At 42.5% G+C, this 20,722-nt stretch overlaps 1 protein-coding gene across 2 annotated transcripts in view; it reads left to right on the top strand.

The window, feature by feature from the left end:
- Positions 1-20,722, top strand: part of ADGRB1 (adhesion G protein-coupled receptor B1) — a 218,621-nt gene that overhangs the window by 181,121 nt on the left and 16,778 nt on the right. For both annotated transcript variants that reach the window (XM_088149282.1, XM_088149283.1), the window contains exons 23-27: positions 1,362-1,447; positions 5,975-6,073; positions 11,016-11,187; positions 13,319-13,414; positions 15,083-15,137. In XM_088149282.1, the coding sequence (XP_088005408.1) occupies positions 1,362-1,447; positions 5,975-6,073; positions 11,016-11,187; positions 13,319-13,414; positions 15,083-15,137 (508 nt within the window). The remainder of the gene's footprint in view (positions 1-1,361; positions 1,448-5,974; positions 6,074-11,015; positions 11,188-13,318; positions 13,415-15,082; positions 15,138-20,722) is intronic.

The raw sequence follows: 20,722 nt of genomic DNA, 5'->3' as shown, positions 1-20,722 counted from the left end.
TTGCATGATCACGGAACCCTCAAATATTCAAATAGTCTGGGACGGCCCAAAAAACTAACCAAGATCTAAATTAAGCCAACTTTGCATCTTGGGTGCATGTATCTGCTAGGACATCAACTGGCCTGGTTCAGCATCTGAGCCATTCAGTGTGACAGTCACTGCTGTGGCCATCTCCATTTGGACAGGAGGGGCTTTTGCTTACTCGTCAACATCCGTATCTTCTCTCTGCATCTATGTGAATGCAAGGAGAACTTCTGTACAATCTATAACTGGAAACCCTTTTCAAGCACATGAATGCAAGCTGAGCGCTCCTCCAATTTTGCCACACATCCCAGCTACGTTGGACGTCTGCCACAACGTTATCCAAGTGCCCCACTGGGAAATAAAAGCAGGACAAAGCTTAATTTATTCTTTTAAAGGGATCACAGAAGAGAGCTGCCTTGAAAGCTATGGCTTGTGTCAATTAAACAGAGCCTCCAGGGCCAGTGGCAATACACCTTTAACTGCTAAAGTGAGAGAAACATCTGTGGAGAAAATGAAGCAGGGGGTATAAGTGGGAAGCATATTGTTTGAGAATGATTTCCCTGGAATGCAAGAGAGGAAAGGCATTTCAGTTTTATTTTCCTCAGCAGACTTGGTTCATTACTCTGACACCTCTCCTATGTGAGGCTACAAATAGGGCAAGCTGAAAGGGTTCCGGCCATCGTACAGCTAGCAAAATAAATAAAAATGAAATAAATGAACATGAGCAAAATGAAGGCTCTCAGGCTACCTGATGGCTTTTCTGAGCCATTTGGGTGGCTGTTGAGTGGCTGTTTCTAGGACATGAGTGAAGTTAGCCCAGTGCAGAGAGCTTCCCCTTAGCCCAGTGTTGTCCAAACTTGGCCACTTTAAGATGAGTGGACTTCCACTCCCAGAATTCCCCAGCCAGCATTCCTGGAAGCCAATTCCCCAGCCAGCATTCCTGAGGAAGTCCACTCATCTTAAAGTGGCCAAGTTTGGACAACACTGCCTTAGCCAAAGAGACACACCACCCCTGTGCACACCCTGTGTATCCACCACCTATTAGTATTCTTTGGAACACTCCTGGGGGGAAAAATTGGTTGGGCTCCAAGGTTCGCTTTCTCAGACACCGAACATTCACCATACAAACAGATGCTGAGGCTCAAAAACTTTCCAGGTCATCTGACCTTGGGAGAAGCCTGGCTGAGTGCTCAGAGGCCTGCTCCAGTAGTGCTAGGCTAGCGGGGATATGAACCAGCAGACGGGGACCTTCGCAGGGAAGATGCGGAGGATTCTATGGGTACATCTGGCCTGACGAGGCATCCAAGCAAAACTCTCTGTTGTTTCTCTTCCAACAGGTGAACATGGTTATTGGCATTCTGGTCTTTAACAAACTTGTATCCAAAGATGGAATAACAGATAAGAAACTGAAGGAACGGGCAGGGTAGGCTTTCTATCAATCATTCCTCTAAGAAAACAAGCGAAAATGTGGACGTTTTGCAAGGTCACTTTCGATAACCAGGCAGGAATGGCAGGACAAGAGAGAACTGATTGTTTGGAAAAAGAAAGCTTATACCAACCACCAGAGTTCCTCTTCTGACTTATGGCACGCAGCAGAAAGTTGGAACCACCCAAATTATACTGAGCATCAAGAATATACAAGGCAGGGACAATGATGTTCTAGTTCTTCTGTTGAAACTAGTTTGGGGGTGAAGTTCCAGAAGAACAAAACTAGCCTACATTTGGAGAATCCAGAAAGAGCAATCAATGCAACTTTGAAGTCTTCTAGCATAAATGTTACTCTCCCTTCCAAAGTTGCCCAGCCTATCATCAACATTTCCCAGAATACCATTCCTGGTTTCATAGAGGATGGCATTTATGGTGCAAATAAAAGAACAATCATCTTGACTGACTTGGGTTGAACTAAAGGCTGCAGGCAGCCATGCTGTTGAGCCTCCAGCCATCACCCCAGCCTGGACTAGTGTCCCTGGTTTCTGATCTGAGGCAGTGGCCTGATTCAGAAAAAAATTATGTATGTATTTCTCCAATTTATATGGCCACCCATCTCTCCAACGAAACTCTGAGTGAACAAGGCAAAAACAAAACTTTCCATTAAAACCAAGCAAAAACAAAATAAGTTGAATTCTAATACAGTCTTCATAGTTGCCAGTCACATATACCCATGTCAGAGCTCCCACCTCTGACATCCCAGCCCCAACGCCTGCAGGAAGAGCCAGGTCTTCACGGCTTTCAGGAAGGCTAATAGAATTGGGGCCAGTGCAGCATTGGTATTACCTAGTTATACTGTGCTGCTCCCAAAATTGTACATGCTGCTGCATTCTAGACCAAGGTAGCTTCTAAATCAGTGTTGTCCAAACTTGCCCACTTTAAGATGAGTGGACTTCAACTCCCAGAATTCCCCAGCCAGCCATGCTGGCTGGGGAATTCTGGGAATTGAAGTCCACTCATCTTAAAGTGGGCAAGTTTGGACAACACTGTTCTAAATGCTCTTCAAGGGCAGCCCCACATAAAGCACATTGCAGCAATCTAAATGAGAATTTTAAGACATGAGTGACTGTGAGAAGTTCCTCCTGATCTAGGACCAAGCACAAAAGGTGTACAAGGTGTATTTGTGTAAAAGCTGACTGGGCCATCTGCTCCTCAAGCAGGAGCTGTGAGTCCAGGAGGACCTTCAGGTTGCTCACCAATTCTGTCCAGGGGACTGTAAACACATTCAGAGTTCAGGATGGAAATTCACTAGATCCACAGTCACTTTGGCTCTATGTCTTGAAGCATCATGACAAAATGGTTTACTTGATTACTTAATTTTGCTGGAGTAGTTCTGCTTTCTCTGCTGGAGAAAGACTTCTGCCCTGCTTTACTCCTGGTGCTGCTTCCCAATGCCTCCTGGATGACCTTGACTAGAGGTAGTTGTAGGATCTGATGGTTACCTCAAATGACAAAAGGAGTGCTGCACTGTTGCAATACAAGCTCCACCTGTTGTGTAGGTGTGTGGGGGGCACAACAGTGCTTTAGTCATTTGACACATTCCCCCATGGATGTTTCTGACCTATCCTGGTTGGGATGGAGAGACCAACAGGGTTAAAGTCAACCAGCAGGCACTTGGAAAGTTGGATCCAGGTATCCACTGTTTCAATCTGACATTTAGATTCATATGCCATATTTTTTAGATATTGCCTAAATACAGAACATTATTTTGCCTAATGTTCCATCAGAAACCTGTTTCTTCTTTGCATTTCCCTATGGCATGAAATCAAGACTTGGGATCATGTGGCACTCTCCACAAAGGGGGTAAAGCCAAGGCAAAGAAGCGGATATCACAAAGACAAAAACGACACTTGCTTTCAAATCATCAAAGAGTACCTCCTTACCCATTTCTGGGTTAGAGAACAGAACGGGGCTTCAAGGAGCTATTGAGTTTGATCTCACCACTTGGGTCTGGTTCAAAGATAGTGTAGTTTGAGTGCAAAGCAGTTGAATTGATCTTGCAATCTGAAATCAACTTGAAGGTTGCAGAGCATCGTCTTTTTGGTGGAACCATAGGTAGATCAGTTCTGCTTCCCAGTGCCAAAGGGCTGGAATGCCATGAAGTAGATTTGGCAAGGCATTCTACAGACATGGAGAGAGGTCTTATGGAGCTGGACTTCCTTGTATGTTGCAAACGTTGCATTGCAGCAAAGGCATTTGAGACATCACCACCCCTACTTCCCATCAGTAGCCTTTAAGTGTGAAAATGCATCTTGAGGATTTCCCACGGTCAACCAATCCACTTGAGGTTTCATTCCTGGAATCAACTCAAACCTACTGGAAAGCTTGTTCTGAAAGTGATTCCAGGGCCATTGGTTATATTCAGGTCAGGCTGACCTAAAACTCTGCCATGTTGCACTTAATGCTGCTATCGCTGCACCAACATACATGCAACAACCCTAATACTAATTTGCAAATCCCTTCGTATTAAATGGGCAGGCAAGAGGAAAAGGAACTAAGGCAGACTTTAGCGTGTAGATTAAAACTGGGTCAACCAGCTCACCCCAATACCAGCCATTATTTCCAAAGGGACGCAGCTCTAGAATTGCTTTATGGGCATTGCTATCATATTAAAACATAACAAAGATAAAGATTGTTAAATTAAATCCTGCTTTAGCTGGTTATCGACTGTGCTGAATAGATGCTGAAAATGCAAACACTTGGGAAAATGGAGGGTGAGGTTTTTTGTTTCTCTTCCCCTCCCCCTTCCTTTATGTTGATTTCTTTGTGGAATAGTTTTAAAGCTGTGTTCTTCAATGTGGAATGGGCTTGTTGATGTCCTTAGCCATTTGAAATGCATTATCTGTGGAGAATATGGAAGTGCCTGGAGGGTTAAGAGCTGTGTCATCTCTGGTCCTTTAACTGGTTAACTTCAGCCTGTAGTTTTTCAAACTGTGTTGGAAAGTAAGAAGAGAGTACATTTGGAAACAGTATGCAGGAGGTGTAAATATACATTACACCAAACTAAACCTAATGCCTTTCCATTTCCTTCCTTTCCTCCCCATGTTCTGACCATTGTGGCCCATTGCTTGTCATCCTTGTTTATGACTCAGTCCAGAATTTTCTGATAAAATTGTCTTCTGTTTAGGCCAAACCAGAATTGGACCTCCCAATTTCAGTAGCAACTTGAGTTCTGGGCAGAAGCTAATGGTGGTTACCATTCCACTTCCAGGTAGAATTCTGCTTGGGACACAAAGATGACTAGGGAGAAGAGCCATTTTGTTCTCTTTTGGCTCCCTTATATCCCCTCCAAAATCAAGCCTGATCTATTCATCCTGGAACGTTTAGCTTCTAATATTTATTCCCCAGGAGAATCACACCACTGTAGTAGAAAGGTTGACCTAGAGCCAAGAAAATATTCCAGATCTTGGAGCCCTCTAAAGTCTTGTTTCATGCAACTTTAATGAGAGAACAGCCTGACCAAAAGGCATTATAAAAGCCCTGATAGATCCAAGAAAAGTTCCTCACATCATACTTCCAGCAGTGGCCCCCTCAGGAAGTCTACAAGCAATATGAGGGAGTAGCACCCTTTTGCCTGGGGATCTGGGATCTTCCAACAGTTATCATAGCTAATATGAAACAACTAGTAATGAGTTGGCCATTTTGCTTGCACTTTTGTCTCTCTGAACAAAAATATTGATCTCCAGGAAGCTACCAGGAGCCTGAACTAATTCCACACATTTTTGTTACTCCAAAGAGTAAAAATTAAAACTCTGCTTGTTGTTCAACAGTTGTCCTGTATCAAAGGGCACAACCCTCCTCGGTTCCTTGTGATCTTTGCACATAGATCTGAGGGAAACAAGCATTTCACGGCACAGCAAGATGTTAGTGATTGTTGATGGGAGCAACGGGTCAGGCTAATCTCTACAGCTTCCTCAGTAGACCTTCAAGGCGGGAATTTGTAGTTCCTGGATCATTTTCAGGTATCAGAGTCATGCCTTCAGAACATGGGAGTAGCCACAGAATGCAACATTGTGCTGTCCCAATTTTGAGATTCAGGTTTGGCTGGTCAGTACTTTCCAACATGGTTCCGTCCAGGGGCACTGACTTTGACACAGCCCGTGACCTCTTTGGGCAAGGGGGAAAGGGGTTGTGGCTGGAAGTTTCCTGCACCTGGTATGTTAAAGCTGAGAGTGTTAACCCTTCCCTGTCCTGTTATTTTGTTTCTCTCTCACTCTCTCTCTCTTTCTTTCAAGCTTATGGTGTCTGGGTTGGGGTTCTCATTTTGTTCAACTTTCCTTTTCTTCTTCTATTCTTTTTGTTGAATATCCTTCCTTCCTTCCTTCCTTCCTTCCTTCCTTCCTTCCTTCCTTCCTTCCTTCCTTCCTTCCTTCCTTCCTTCCTTCTTTATCCTACCTCCCTTTTGTTTGTGTTCACGAGCAAAGTGTTTTGTTTCGTTTCAGTCTTTTAATTTTAATTGCAGTCAGATGGCAGTGCCCCTTTACGGCATCACGCTCAAATGTTCCAAGTGTGGAGTGGTGTCTTCTGCTGACGTTTCGGCCACAGCCACCAGTAACGCCATGTTAGTTCCTCTAATTTCAACTTCCTTTCTTTTTTCCTTTTTACAATTATGATTATTTATTGATTTGAGTTATAGGTCTCCTCTTTCATGCTGCTTTTCACGTCTGATTTTATTTCTTCCTCCCTCCTAGTTCTTCTTGTTCTTTCCTTGGCTCACATTCAGGTGACAAATTTCTTAAAATCTATCCCTTCTTTTGAAAAGGGTAGACTCCCTCCCTCTACCTGCAGCTCAAAGTCCTGGACCTTTTTCAAGACAAAATTGTTAAACAGCTGAATTGAACATTCCAGTGTGGCTGCTAGCTTTTACAGATAGAGCTGTCTTTGATAAGACATTTAATACTAATGCTCAGGGTCAAATGAGATTCAAAATTGCAGGCTTTATTTACTCTTGTATCTGCCACATTCTGCTAAGCCAGGCAGACGTGTTACAGTAAACTTTGCCTATTGTATCTGGGCTGCAAACATCTAGAGAACTTTTGGATGACAACCAACCACATGCTAACTTTAGTGTTCCTCTGGATATTTTCAGTCCATATATCATATGTCTATCTAAGCTGTAAAGCCTTTGTTGCACCTTGCCTTAATTAGAATGACCACCTTTGTGCTACAAAAATCCAGAATGCCACTAGAGGGCATAAAGAAGTAGAATGGCCTCCATCTATTTGCTTCCATCTAGTAGCCATCTAGCGGTCATCCAGATTTTTGTAGCCAAAGTATGATAGCCCCAGTTTAACTAAGGCAGCCAGTGAGGTTTCTAAGTTTGATTATGACTTCATGTTACATAGAAATCTGGCCAGTAGGGTCCAAGCTAATCATGGCTTACCACAGTTTCAGAACCCAGTTGTGTGCTGAAAGTTTGCACTCATGAATTTTCAGCTCAGATTTGAGGAGAGCTCAGACCAGCCTGAAGGGAAAAAAGAGTATAATGTCCTTGCCAGATCAGGCCAAGACCCACCTTAGTCCACCATTTTGCTTCTCAAAAATGGCCAAGCAAGGAGTTTGCAAGCAGGTGATGGAGACATTTCTCTTTCCCACCACTGTTTCCCATTATAGGTGATGGTATGTTGGAAAGATCTTGGGAGATGGGGCCAAGTGACGCCACCAAGGGAATGGTCAGATAAGAGACTGCATAGCCCCAGCTGGATAGTGGGAAGGGTAAGAGGCTCAGAAGAGACTCTCCCTAGTTTCTTGGGCTGTAAAGGAGATGGGGGTAGGGGGAGAGAGAATTTTACTTCTATCCTTGCAAGATTCTATCAATGTAGCTTTACAATAAAGTAGAATTAGCTCATCTGGTTGTGATTCCTATCTGGTTTACCCTGCAAAGCCAACATCAGTCTTGCAAGGATGAAAGTACATCTCTCCCCTGACCATTCCCTTGGCAGTATCTCTTGGTCCCATCTCCTAAGGTCTTTTCCACATACCTTCATGTTATATGGGGAGCTAATATATGTGGAGGGAGAATGACAATTCTCATGTATAAATAATTAATACACTCAATAGTCATGTAAATAAATCAGCACTCCTTAAATTCTTGCCAGGCCATTTCTTCCTTGGTTGAGAAGATGGACCTTCTTAAATAAAGAGGGGAAGTTCTCATAACCTACAGTATTTCTAAAACAACAGAGAGTTGGATCTGCAAGAGGGGAACTGAATGAGCCCCCTATCCCAAAAATTCTGTTGCCTTTAAGGCAGAATGAAATGTTCTGCTGGGGACCTGTTCATCTCCCCATGTAAAACTGAGATGATTGCTTCCCTCCTCCTGTCCTTTTTTCATTTTTTAAAAATAAATATTCTTTGTGGTAACCCCATAAACTCCTCTTACATCATGCATTGTTTTCCAAACCTGTCCATGTTCTAAAAGTCCTGCTATAGGTGATCCAAACTGCCCATTCTTAAGGATTTGGGATTCCAGTACTTGGGCCCTCCCTGCTGGAAAGTCAGATCTGGTCTCTATATCTGATTGCAACATATATGCTTATTTAGGGGGTATGCAACTCTAACTGGCCATTTTTCAAGTGATTCATGGCAAGGGTTGACATGTGAACCTCCACAAAGCTGCCTTACACCCCATCTGTTCCTATGCTCTTCCAGGGAACCTCCCTGCCCAACCTCCCACCCCCGATGAGACACCAAAACCTGGGGGTGAGCTGTGCTTTCTCACATGCTTTCCGTTCTCTCATCTTTTGGCTCAGTCTTGCAGTTGTTTCTCATTTCGTGTCTGAACCATCTCCCTTTCTTTTTTAGCGCCATCTGATGAATCACATGTCTGTGTTTGGCTTGATTCTTGCTCAGAACCGGCAGTGCCTGTGGTCAAAAAGGCCAAGACGGCAGCCATGGCAGGATGTTCAAAGCTCTGCCCATTTTTGTGACATATCTTTCTTAACCACTCCCTGCTAAGCAGGCACCCTGGCTAAGAGCACTCAAGCCTTCGCTTGCTGTCTGTCCTTTCTGCCATACACTCAGTTCTTCTTTTCTTTTCAGATATATGTTCTGTTCTCTTTCTATTTTACACCAGCCCCTCTTTCCATGTCAGCTTTAAAGCTTTCCCAAAAGCTTCTATGTCCTGCCCTTGATTATATCTCTGTAACCACCTTCTTTTCTGTCATGTCCTTCCTTCTGTCTCACATCAGCTCTTACTTTCTTTTCCCCTTCTCCCTTCCTCTATCTCCATTTCTAGCCCTGTTCGGTAGAACCACATATACTTGATATTTGTGAATTCACAGCACTTCAGGCTGAATGACCCTAGTTGTTTTGACATTCTCCCACTTCCTGTCCCAAACATATTTTGGGGGAAGACCTATGGTTTAACTTTGAAACCGCTGTTCTGTTCTTGCCCTGTCCAATGTAAGAACCCAGCCTTATTTCATCTGACCTGAGCTGTGCCATCACTCTTTTCAAGTACTGATCCTTGCTACTGATAATGAGATAACTAGCCCGGCCATCTAAAAACAAGCCAAATTATGCATGTCAATCAAATTCCTCAGTATCACGCATTGCTGGAGTTAAGCATGGATTGCTGATCTCAGGAAGTGAGAAAGAGAATTCATTAGAATTTGACATATTTCCTGCTATCTCACCCCAATGCATTGGTCCTAATGACTGTTCTAGGCAAATAACTGATGTGTTGACTCTCTTGTTCCTTGCATGAAACATATCCCCTGCTATGGTGTCATCAACCTTTGACCTTCTCCTCCCCTCACCCCACAAGTCATTTCTGTTCACTCTTTGACTGGAATGAGATCTGTTTTGCCCTCCTTGTGCCTGTCCTTAAGTTGGTTTTACTGCTGTCATGTTGTGCGGAGTAGATTATGGCCGAGAGAGGAGGTGGTGGCAGAAGTGGTGGAAGGTGGAATTCCAGTAAAAGGTGGAATACAGACTTTGGTTGTGTATGTGTATGTTAGATGTACTACTTGGTTTTAAAATATGATATTTTTCCAGAACTTGATCTGTTAGTCCAAAACAATTCTGCACACACACACACACACACACACACACACTCACAACTGCTAGAGCAGAAGTCTCCTTGTCCAGGTGGCCTCCACCTACCATCGAACTGCTAAATAGTCTATAAACAATGTGTAAGTTATACAATTTCTCCATTCTTGGCTGAAATATGTGATTTAATGTTTGTTTGTTTGTTTGTTTCCACATGAATTCAAGAAAGATGATGTGTCAGTCTTTCCAGAATGGGAAATAGTGTTTCTTTAACAAAGTGCTAAGAACCTATCAGAGCTTGGCTCTGATTAATCTAAGAGATTTCTTGGCATGCAGGACTGGCTAAGAGCACACACAAACAGATACACCCCAATTTTATTCCATGTTGCTTCATGCTCATAAATAGAACTCATGCAGAAATCATTCATGCAAATCTCATAAACTCCAGAAATAGCGGTCCAATCTGTATGTCCATTTCTCAGCTGCCTAAGCAAATTTAATTCTATTTTACTGATATTTCTACCTATCCTTATCTAAGGAGACGTCAGTGTCATGGAAGATCTAACACACCTTTAGCGTTACACTAATACACCAATGGTAAGCCCATCTTCTGAGCTGCATTCAGCAACACCAAATAAATCTTCAGAGGGCTCACATTGAAGGGAGAACACTGAACAAATTCTTTGGTATTAGTCTGTCCTCTTCTTAGAATTACTAAACTAGTTATAGTTTCTGAAGATGTTTGTAAGTAAGTAAGTAAGTCTCTAAGTTCATTTTTAGGGTCTCTTTTAGGTAACATGTTTGGGCTCTCAGTTAGTACCTTAAGGTGATCTTAACTCTTAACTAATATTTAATTTAAGCCATATCAGATTACAGTGAAGAGGACACTTAAGACAGGAATAGCCAGATAAATACCAGGGGCCTTGGTGAAGTGAAGTCAAGATGGCGTGAAGTCAAGGTGGCCTCTTTTTGACATTTGTTGCACACGGGAGGCCTGTAAAAAAAAAAAAAAAAAAGTGTGGCTTCACTTGTGTGATTGTGGCTGCCATATTGACTTTTCTGACCCCCTCCCCACACGCATACACATGGATGCCCCTGAGCAAAACACGGAAAGTTGAAGAAAGATAAAAGCGGGGTTCGGTCTGTCTGTCTCTCTCTTCCTCTCTCTCTCTCTCTCTGCATCCGCTTGTCCTGTGCCACAAGAAATAACCCCAGCATTTCTTTCGTTTTTCTTCACCCTAAGCCAGAAGAAGTGGATCTAAGTGTAGGTGCAGAGTGCATTAGATTAGGCATAATTGAGAGTTCTACTTGTTTCGTTTGCTTCTTCCCTTCTGCCTTGTAATTCTGTTTGATTGTAGCTTGGAAGCCACTTGGAGTCCCTCTGCCTGTACCTCAATTACTCCTCTTTGATAGCCTGGTGGGATTCACTCAAGCGAGTGAATGCAGCGCTAGAAGTGGGCTTGTGTAGAAGCCAAGAGACGTTTCTTTCCCTTTTTCCCCCCTTTCAGGGCATCCCTCTGGAGCTCCTGTGTAGTCCTGCCTCTGCTGGCCCTCACCTGGATGTCGGCAGTGCTGGCCATCACCGACCGTCGCTCAGCCCTCTTCCAGATCCTCTTTGCGGTGTTCGACTCCTTGGAGGGGTTCGTCATTGTGATGGTCCATTGCATTCTTAGAAGAGAGGTGGGCATTTGGGCATGAATGGTTGCAGAGGATCTTTCTGTGTTTAGGAGGATGTTTTCTTATGCCTGTGGAAATAGGAGAAAGTTGCTGGATAGGGGCTACCTAACATTTGGGGAGGTGGGCAACCATAAATTAAATGATGTGGGCAAAAGCGGATCCTTTAGATCAGTGTTTCTCAGCCTTGGCACCTTTAAGGTATGTGGACTTGAAGTCCACATATCCTAAAGTTACTAAGGTTGAGAAACACCTCTTTAGATGACATAAGTATTTCAGAGGTTACACTAACATTTTCAAATGTTCCCACCTCCAACAGAAAAGAGGCGGTGACACCAGTTTTCAGGAATCATGACCAGAGGAATCTCCAAGGGGTATAAAAAGGGGACTGAACAGCCATGGGTCACCCTGGAGTCACAGGCTGTCCACCCTTAAATTATGGGAAGAATTCAATTATGATTTTTTTTCTGCGGTTATTTAAATGAGCATTTCCCAAAGCTCAGAGTCCATGCTTGCTATAGATAAAGGAATTGAAATCCAACATATCTGGAGGGCATTAGCTGAAGAGGAAGGTTTTCTAACTTTTTTATTTCTTTCCTATGTTGAACCATGTTGGTTGTCTCTTAAGAGCTAAGCAGCTGAATCTATGTTATCCTCTGATTGGACATTAACATCTAGTGGCCTCCTAATCTGGAGCTGAGTCAAACCTTTCCTGAGCAGGGGGTGATACTTCTGTGTTTACTCTAGCCCAATATGATAATAGCAACAACTGAAAAACCAGCAAAGGCACATTCTGCCTTCTTCTCCATCTCCAACCATTGGAAGCTGACATCATTGTTCTCATGAACCTTACAAGATTTACAGAAAAGAGCGATCTTTTAAAACCCCTCAGGTAACACGTGGGCAGAGAAATTCAATGAATGATTTCTCTGAATAGGTTCCAGGGGAGGAGAAATCATCCGGTGATTTCTCAAAGTCCGCTTTTGGGAGATAGTAACCTTGCTACAGAAAAGGTCATAAGAGAAGTATTCAGGTATGATGTCATTGCTTGAGGCGGAATTGATGTATTTGAATCCAGGTTGGCTTGTTGGTGTGAAAGGTATACAGTGACAGAGATGACATTCATGCATGCATACAGACATGCATAAACAGACCCCTCTCTTAGTTACAAGTGCAAAACTGCTACACTCAGCCTATGCAGGTATCTCTGAAATGCTCTCCTAGTTGAAGGCAAATTCATGGTCATCCAACCAAATGCAAACTACTCAGAAAAAAGTGCAGGAAATGTATTTCCCCTGAAGAAGGAGTAGCTATTGTGAATTACTTAAAAAACAAAATGATTCTGATTTCTTTCTTTAAAAAAAAAAAAAACTTCTTGCTTAATTGTACTATTTGAGAGCATTTTGTGGAAAGCTAATATATAACTATTTTAAAGCAGTAAGCAAGAAAAACTGTGGATTGGATCCAAATATTGTTGTTCTTAAAATAAATCTACTGAAATTACTGGAATGTAAGTTGCGAACGGCAGACCCGTTCCACCAAGTTCAGTGATCTCCTCCAGTTTTTTTCCTAATTTAGCACATGTTGAATTTCTGACCAGCATTGATGAATATAGTATTTTAAATGTTTTTGCTACACTGAAGCTTTTAATGTTGTATATACCTATATCTATGTCTATATCTATGTATAATTTTCACATACACACACACCCATATTGTGATTTCAGTGTGTTGTAAATCATCCTTGGGAAACTCCATGTTGAAGGGCTGCATATATCTTTTTAAGATATAATAATAAATAAAACTATTTTATTTACTTTTTTTAAAAACCTGTGATGTAGTGGTGGTGGTGATGAAGATGATGATGATGATGATGATAAAGAAAAAGAAGAAAATGATAGAATGTATGAGTTGGAAGAGACCTCCAGCAAGGGGAAATTCACTTGCATTTGAGGCAGATAGTTCCACTGCTTAACTTATCTTAACAGCTATTGTTAGTTTTTCCTTTCAGTTTCTTTAATGGCTAGTTTTAATGACTGTGCAATTGCCAAAAGCTGAAGCTCGTTCGCTACCAATCCCTTATTTTATTGAGTGCAAGACTTTAAACTGATTCTGCCTAATGCAACAATCTTTTCTAGGTGCAGGATGCTGTGAAATGCCGGGTCGTGGATCGTCAAGAAGAAGGAAATGGCGATTCTGGGGGGTCATTCCAGAACGGCCATGCCCAGCTTATGGTAAGCGGAAAATGCTTTGAAGGAGAGGGGAGATGTAGCTTTCGTGGCTGCAGTGACCCCAGGGTGATGCAAACCAAAGGCTGTGGATGTCTTCTTTGGACCACGTATGACTCCTTCTATTGGGAAAGAACCATCCTTTTATCTTGGCCTGGTTGTTGTTCATCGTAAAATGTATTTGATTAGGCTTTATTGCCATGAGACAGGCCCATAAAAAGACTTTTAAAGAAAGTCAAACTACAAGAACATAAGAGGCTGGTTCAGGGCAAAAGTTCATCCAGTCCAGGATTAGGCTGTCACATAATGGCAAGTGGACACATTCAGGAAATTCTCAAAACGAGACAGGAGAGTGGTCCCCCTCATTCATTGCTGACCATCAGTTGCTATCGAGTGAGCCTTGATAGCTCTCACCTTCATAAAGGTATTTAATCCTTTTTTAAAGAACCATCTGAACTGGTACTCAGACATTATTTCATCTGGAGCTGCAGATTCCTTCTGTACCCATTATCACCCATTTATCAACGCAAGTCGCAATCCACCACGATTTCCAAATGTGATGAATGAGCATTGTCAAATGCTTTTTGTTAGTGCCAACATTCCTCAAGTGCCTTCTTCAAGCCATGTTCTCCAGAACTGTTGGGTGGCACACCGTCACTGACCACGCTGGCTCTGGGTGATGGGAGTTGTAGCCTGGTGTATCTGGAGGGTACCCGTTTGAAGAACGACTGCATTAGTGGAATTCAAATAACCTGGGGCTCTGTCTGACAGAAGCACATCTACTTGGATCTTCTGGGATATAGAGCCCATGGATCTCACCTGCTTTGACTGAAAATGTTTGACAAGTTCAGTCAGATTGTTGTTTTGCTTCTTTCGCCTTCTATCTTGGCTGCTTTTGTAAAACTCAGCTTTTCATGGCATTTAAACTCGATGCCCCATGCTTGATCATGCGAGCATTGCATGATCACTGATGAGCATTGATCATGCAAGATTTCTTCTCCCAGTTTTCCAGGAGAAGCCATGAGGTGAGAAGCCATTTTCCCAAGGACAAAACTTGGGCTTCTCCCCTCAATTTCTTTTAGTAAGATGAAAAGATAGAACCAACATGCTTTCAGTGACTACACGGAAGGTGAAATCTGCCACTATCTTCTTGACAGCACAACTTCATTGTCATTCAGGAGAAAGTCCTAATCATTCACATTCTTCAGGATTCACCTGCATAAATTAGATATGCATTAAAATACCCATAATGAAATCCCACTAAATGCAGATGATCCTCTGCTGCTTCATTTCATTCTATGCGATGAACCTGCCAATGTACATCTTCTAATTATTTTTGCATCTCTGTCCAGCTCACACAAGAGTTTCCAACTCTGGCCACCCATTTCTTCCACCCACAAACATATGCACAAATATTTTTGGTACTGATCTCACCAGCCAGCCAAAAAAGAAACCAGACCAAGCATTAAGAGGTTTTAGCATAACTGTGTATTTGACATCTCACCTCTAAACAGCTTTCCTGGAAAATCAGGGGTTTGCTACAGCTGTCATTTGCTTTTCAGTTCCATAGGGTTGAACAGCTGGAATTTCAAACTCTTGTTCTTTTCGACTGCATACCAACCTTCTCCTTTCCACATTGCTGATCACCTTCCCTTTGCTTTCTCTGTCTTCCAGACTGATTTTGAGAAAGACGTGGACATGGCTTGTAGATCAGGTGAGCACATAACAGGTGAGACATCAACAAGTGACCTGGTTTGGGGATTGAACTTGATTTTTATTCATCCTCTCCCTTGCTTCCTGATTGTTCTGAATTGTATTGCCTGTGAGCTTGTATGTCTGAGCTGTCCCTTATTTGTCCCACTTCCCGGAGGTCATTGATGTCCTCCTGTTTCCTGAAGCCTGGCTTTCCTTTCTGTACTATCCTCTAAGATAGGAAGGAAGACCTTCCCAGGCTGAAAAAGGTAAAGGTGAGTCCAGGTCACCTTCTGTGATGACATGTAATGAATCATGTACTTTTCTTGGTAACAGTAGGAAGTGTTTTTCTATTTCCTTCTTCTTGGTTTTCTTTTTTTCTTTTTTTTAGTAACCAGTCAAATCCTGGAGGTTTCTCCCATTCACATTCTAGTCAGGTCTGACCTTGCTTAGCTTCCTTGAGATCATCAAATTTCAATTAGGTCTTACCACTAGAGAGAGCTCTCCCAAATTACAATCACATAATTCACATCTCTCCATTTTGGGATGTCTAGTCTGACCACTAAAGATTGCAGAAGGCTGGTTTCTGAGATAGCTAAAGCCCAACATAAATTTTACTGGTCATTTCTTTGAAGAGCCTTACCAAAGAGGCACAAGATCTGGCATGAGCTTGAATTAGACAAAGTAGATCTTAATGTCTGAATAAGTCTTCCCCATTAATATCTCACTACATGAGCAGTTGTAAGGAGTTATGATCTGTGCTATGGAACATGTGATGTACCACTTCAAGCATTTTTATAGCTGAAATGAAATAAAGATGCATGGAAGTATGGATCAAGGGAAGGAGGCAAAACGATATAATAAACTTCTCCCCTTTGATATCATATCTGGAACTTCTCTCTCTTGTAAAAATCAAGTTTCCATTCATCTCATGTGCTTGACCACCACCTGCATTGCCACAATGTGTTTAACCTTGATTAGGTTTTGTGGTTCAGCATAGGGTGCAAACACAGCCAGTTTGGTTCACTTATGATCCACTGTGTTGTGTGCAATGAATGGATTAGTTCAACAACCAAATTTAGATGTGGGAGGGCCTTTCCCATTCCCCTAGTCAATGAGGGCCCCAATGGTTTCAGCCATCATTTGCAATAATTGAGAATTTGGGAAGGTGCAGTTGAAAGGCATCTAGAAGGCCCCTAATTCATGAAAGGAAAGACTTGTGAACAAACAGCCAAGATTGGCTACATGACATCCAGCTTTGACCTTTCTAATCTTCTGTCTCCACTTCAGCTGCTATGCCTTTTCCTAGGAATGCTACAAAATCCTTATTCCCCCCACCCCTGAGTGAAGTAGGTCTGGCCCAAAGCAGATTCCCTCCATGTCCCTCCATGGTAACATCATATGAATTAACATTTTGGTGATCGAACAGAATCCAAATTAGATCTTGCCACTGATCCATGGAAACTTGCAAGGCTCTCCTCATGTTGCATCCTTTCCTCCAAATGTTGCCTGTGCCTGACAAAATGGGCAAATTGTCTGCCCTGTCAGCTTCCCTCTCACTCTTGCCCCATTGATTGCCCCTGAACCTACAGACCTGCTTGGATCTATAGCTGCTTTCCTTGCTTCAGGAGGCCCAAGACTCTGCTCGTCAACAATGGAAACCAAGCCCTTCCTTATCCAGCCATCCTTTCTTTAAATGCTCCATTCTCCTGCATTCCTAACATGAGAAAAAATGCAACACTACTTAGGATGTAATCAGTTCCTCTAATTTTCTCCTCCCTGCTCTTTCTAGGAAAAAAAAAAAGGACCACCAGTTTGCTCAAATCTTCAAATCCCGATCCTCCAAACCAAGATCTCTTTATGACAGGGAATTATTGCTGCATATGGTCCTCTATTTTTCCCTTCCTGGATTTCTTGTCTGTCTTTCTCTCTTCATTTTCCAATGGATAAATTCCATTTATAATCATCTGCTTGTCGCCGTGTCTTTCTCCAATGTGTCTGCCCAATGAGGGATAACAAATCTTAGTTTGCCTTCAGATATCATCTTAGTTGCCAGAAAAGTAGTAAAGACCAATCTTAGCTCCTCAGTAAGAGTAAACTGCTCTGCAACGTATTGCACACAAATCATCGCGTAGATCTAAAAAGCAATGCATGGAATTGTTTTTATTTCCCTGTTTGATTATGTCTGGTCTTCTTCCATTTATCTCTCTCGTGCGTGCATGTCCATTCCTTCCCTTTTTTCACCCCTTTCTCTACTTGGGGGTCTAATTGTGATGAAACTCAAATATTTGGGAGTTTCCTTGGTACAAGTAGTATGTAGCTAAGAGGACTCTTATCTTCAAATGCATTCAGCCATAGGTTTTAGATCAATCTGCACTGCATATATTTAAAATATATATTTAGACATTATCTACAAGTTTTGGAAAGAGAATCAACTTCTGCATTTTGTTTTCTGCACAGTTTTCTTTACCATTCACACGTTGCATGCAAACATAACTGCTTTTGCCCAAAGCTTTGCTTTAATTCTTTAATGGAATTTTGGATGTAACAACTTTAGGAAAGGGTTATTCCAAAGGACAGAAATATCTTGATCCATGAAAGGCAAACAATGCCGGTATATTTCGAAATGAATGTAGCATTGTATCACATAAACATTTGCCATGTCATTTTCCAGCACAATCTTTTTTTGTATGGAACTTCCATTGATACATACTTTTCAGTGCAATTTTTCTGAGCACTGAAGTCGCCCTATAAAATTGGGAAGAATGCTTAGAAATGCTGGCCTGAGTTCTTCCCTGTTTCTTATGCGCCGATTTCCATGCTTGATGTTCAGATTCTCTGAATGGTCTACGTTGCTGCCTCTGAGCTTTATCAGCCATGTGGATTAACCTGTGATGGAATGGACTTATGAAGGCCAGGCTCAGGGAGATAAGCGTTTTCTTAGTTCACTGCAAGAGTGTGGGAACTACAAGAGGATGAGGCTGGCACCTCCCTGAGGAATTCACGGTGTTGTGGCTGGCTGGCTTGGGAGCTGGGGTTCAGTCTGGGGAGATTTTCTGTCTAGAGGTTGTAGCTAATAAACACAGCTGAACTGATTTTGCATTGTCTCTTGGAGTTCCTTGGGCTAAACTTGATATCATTTGAGTCTGGGGAGATTGATGTCAGGTTTAGCCCAAAGAACTCCAAGAGACAGTGCAAAATCAGTTCAGCTGTGTTTATTAGCTACAACCTCTAGCGAGAATCTCCCCAGACTGAACCCCAGCTCCCAAGCCAGCCAGCCACAACACTGTGAATTCCTCAGGGAGGTGCCAGCCTCATCCTCTTGTAGTTCCCATGCTCTTGCGGTGAACTAAGAACACGCTTATCTCCCTGAGCCTGGCCTTCATAAGTCCATTCCATCACATAACCACAGCCCTTGGTGGCCCAAACACACACTCAGACCTGCAAGAAGTTAGAAGCTGCTTATCTTTACGTCTTTCCTCTGGAAATAGCCAGAAAGGCTATGCTGAGTGCTGGCAACTTGCCTCCAGTTTGTGACTATGCTTTGCATTGAAGCTGACCAGATGGTGTCTGAGTTAAATGCCAGTAGCAGCTTTCTTCCATTCTATGAGAAGCAGCTTCATGGGCATAATGGTTTGTGGGAATGACCCTGGGAGACAGGAGGGAGATCCGTAGAGTGGACAACCAATGGGCAAAAGGTACTTCAGCCCACAGAAGGAAAAGGGGTGTGGGAAGCATCTCAGAAGGGACCCTCCCTCGTTTTCTGGAAAATAAAAGTAAAGGAGGAGAGAAGTGCTTTCAGACTAGCAGGATTGATGCCAGTCCTTCAAGATGGTCCAGCCAAGAAGCACAAAGCATGAGTACTAAAGTCACCTTTATTTTAAGGTTACAGTAACAGAATCTTGGTAGTCCGAAAGCATTTCTCCCCTCCTTTACTTTTACTTTCCAGAAAACAAGGGAGGGTCCCTTCTGAGATGCTTCCCACACCCCTTTTCCTTCTGTGGGCTGAGATGCCTTTTGCACGATGGTTGTCCAGTCTACGGCTCTTCCTCCTGTCTCCCAAGGTCATTTTCACAGACCATTACAATGGGTAGGGAACTGCCCAGAAGGAGGCCCTTCTCTGCCGTAGCCCCCGCCTTTTGGAATATTCTCCTCCCAGAAGTGCGGCAGGCCCCTACCCTCCTGGCTTTCCAAAAAGGATTAAAGACCTGGCTCTGCCAGTGTGCATGGGGCAATATGAGCTCTCTGTCCTTGGGGGTGGTTAGCACCCTGACAATGCTCCCTTGAATTAGTCACCAACTCTCCATCTTTCTTGAAAGTTATTTATTATTAGGATTGTTTCATATTGGATTTTAATGAATTTTATCTCTGCTGTAATCCATCCAGAGTCGTTTCAGTGAGATGGGCGGTGACAAATTTAATAAATAAATAAACTGAATTCCTTCATTCCCTTTAAATGGAAATGGTTTATTGCAGTCCCACTCTTTCAAGACTTAATTTGAGGGACTCTGAATTGTTCTTGCTTTCTCTCCTGCCTTCAAGTGACATCCACTAATCAAATGTGCTAATCTCAAGTTTGCAATTCTCTCTCTTCTCCAACATTGTCGCCTTCGCTTTTCGCTTTTCAGTCTTTCCTTCCTACACATCTCTGGTTCTCCTCCTTGCAAGCACTTTTCTAAAGCTGAGCTGGAGTTTTGCAAAATGCATTTCTTCAAAAAAAAAAAAAAAACAGTGCTATTTTTCTTTCTTTTTTTCCTATCCCTAACTCCCCTCTGCCCAAAAAAAGGTTTGGTGGCCACTGCCAATTTTCTCCCAGAATGCCTAGAATGATGCTGGATGCAGGCCAGTAGAAAAGTTTAGCCAGGCTAATAATATAATTTTTGTTGGGATTACATAAAATGGTAGGAAAGGAAGGTCTGCAAGTCTTAAGGTAAATGTTCAGGGGCATCTTTGAAGGAAGGGGTAAAAAATGTCAAGATGGTGGCCAGCATGGCATGGCCGTGGCTGCAGTCTTGAATTTTCTGACCCCTCTGCACCATTTAAGCCCATCGTCACAAAGAAACTCACTGGGAGAGTGGGTCTGCCACTCTCTCTCAGTCCAGTCTACCTGGTCATGGAAGATCTCTTGAGTTCTTGGAAGAGAAGACAAACTATTAATCCAACTGACAGTAAAACAGAAATGCCAAAGAGTCTAGTTTCAGCGAAATCTATCAACTTTATTGCTAGTAGAAGATCGTGCCAGAGTTGAAAAGAAATTTTTTAAAAAGGCAATCAGCCAGCTATAATTTTATCCAACCGCTTTTTAGAAACGAATGATATAAAGCAGGAGAAAGAAGTTTGCTTTCGCCCATCAGAATATTTGAGATGTATAGGACCCTTCCTCTTTCTTGAATGCAGCTTTCAAATGTGTTGTATTACTAGATATTAGACGGTCTGATTCCAGATTTTTCCATAGATTCATGAATTTTCCTAGTATTCTTTTAACATGCGTATTTTCTCCAAATAACTAACCCCTCCCCCTGTTGAAATAGCCAAAACATTTGTGCTTTCTATCAAAAGCCTCTTTTGGATAGATTTAAATCCCCTTTCAAATTTACATCCACTCCCAGGGCCCTGTGAAAT

The sequence above is a fragment of the Python bivittatus genome, unplaced genomic scaffold (assembly GCF_059951505.1).
Source record: "Python bivittatus isolate LINGU-HERP-01145 unplaced genomic scaffold, Pbiv_v1 ctg000590_np1212, whole genome shotgun sequence".
Classification (NCBI taxonomy): Eukaryota; Metazoa; Chordata; class Lepidosauria; order Squamata; family Pythonidae; genus Python; species Python bivittatus.
The sequence above is the reverse complement of the archived record's forward strand: the minus strand, read 5'-3'. Positions and strand labels throughout refer to the sequence as shown.